Genomic DNA, 1820 nt, shown 5'->3' with positions numbered 1-1820 from the left:
TGTAGTATTCATAACATTAACAAGACTACAGTGACTGGAATAATGCAGTAATTATTCAACCTTTAATGCTGTTCATTCAATTCATATTCACAGTAGCAGTAAAAGACTCAAAAGTAGTTATTTTACAAATAGTCATTGAGCTGTTAGTGCTATAACCTCCATTCAAAGACTATGTATATATATTGAGGGTTTACTGTATAGACCTTGCATTTTAGTATTTCATTTGGAATAGCCTTTATAAACAACATTATGATCACTGCAAGTGAATGTCTTCAACATCTTTATCTCATTGGAGTGAGACCAACTGGAAGAGATATTGGTACTGGCGCTTATGGAAGAGTATTCGAGGTTGAGTTCTGTGGAACATTGTATGCTGCAAAAGAGATACACTCCATATTGGTGGAAGAGGTGGGGAGGGAAGGTTTTGATAGGATGAAGGAGATGTTTATCACGGAATGTTTACAAACCAGCGCACTTGGTCATGAGAATGTGGTACGTGTTTTAGGAGTCTACAATCCTGGTGGTGGGTCATGTTTACCAGTTCTAGTGATGGAGAGGATGCAAGAGAGCCTTACGTCAGTGGTGGAGAAGTACCCAAATATTCCAATGTATGTGAAATTGTCCATGTTACTGGATGTGTCTAGAGGATTGTGGTACCTCCACAGTCATGATCCTCCTGTTGTCCACCGAGATCTTTCCCCCAGTAATATCTTATTGACTAGTCAATTTGTGGCAAAGATCAGTGACCTAGGAGTAGCCAAAGTGATAAAAGTAGATAGCAAAAAGACACAGACGTGTGCACCAGGAACAGTAGACTTTATGGCACCAGAAGCTTTACTGTCATCCCCAAAGTATGGTCCTCCCCTTGACATATTCTCCTATGGTGGAGTGATACTTCATGTGGTGAATCAAGAGTGGCCTACTCCATTACATTATGTAATAACTGATCCTGATACAGGAAGAAAGGTAGCATTGTCAGAAATAGAACGACGTCAAAATCACCTGGAGAAGATAAGAGGAGCACCAGCAGATTTACAAGTATTAGTTGAGCAGTGTCTTGATGATAATCCAAGCAAGCGTCCTCCAATATCAGATGTGTCAGAGAGGATGAGGAGGATGAAAGAAGCAGAGAGTGAGAGGAGACCACATGTTAACTCAAATCCATTAACATGGCATATACAGCAAGCAACACAATTCTCAACTAATACTACTGTAGCACAACCAACAAACAATGAAAAAGTAAGAAGTGTATTTCATAGTAAAATCCGTCACTTTTACATTACAGAAACCATCACTAATACATACCATTGAAGAAACAATAAAAATAAAATGGAAAGGAGGAGCATCTCTACCGCTTAGTCGTACAAATCATACAGCAGTGTTTTTACATGGATCAGTTTTTGTTGGAGGAGGCATTGCAAGTGCAGTTGTCCACAACAACAAAGACGGTTACAATTTGTATATGTATATTTTATCTGTCACTCCATACACCCCCACTCTTAGTGGATCCTCCCATTGTTATCAACACTGACTGATGTCCAACAGCTGTTACAGCACGTCTAGCAGTTGGCATTGCACTGTATTCCTTCCACTGTCCAGCATCAAGGACCAGTACTTTGTTGGTGACTTCACGGCTTATTGTTTCACCACCAGCAATGAACAGTTTATCATCTAGTACAGTCATACCATAGAAACAACAAGGTGTGATTATTGAAACCCACTGGTTAACTGAACTGCTAGACACTATCAATGGAACATGGTACACCTGTAATGATCTCCCTGTTGTAAACTGTCACTTTAGGGCTACTATAGTCAGTGAT

General features: G+C 39.8%; 1 protein-coding gene across 1 annotated transcript; it reads left to right on the top strand.

Annotated features, from left to right (window-relative positions):
• The first annotated feature begins 230 nt into the window (after positions 1 to 230).
• On the top strand, positions 231 to 1594 carry LOC136258611 (cyclin-dependent kinase 6-like). Its single transcript, XM_066051953.1, has 2 exons — positions 231 to 1239; positions 1286 to 1594. Exons 1-2 carry the CDS (start codon positions 250 to 252, stop codon positions 1529 to 1531), a joined length of 1236 nt encoding a protein of 411 aa, XP_065908025.1. The 5' UTR covers positions 231 to 249; the 3' UTR covers positions 1532 to 1594.
• Positions 1595 to 1820: the final 226 nt, after the last annotated feature.

This window comes from Dysidea avara, chromosome 6, assembly GCF_963678975.1.
Source record: "Dysidea avara chromosome 6, odDysAvar1.4, whole genome shotgun sequence".
Lineage (NCBI taxonomy): Eukaryota > Metazoa > Porifera > Demospongiae > Dictyoceratida > Dysideidae > Dysidea > Dysidea avara.
This window is presented reverse-complemented; position numbering and strand designations above follow the sequence as displayed.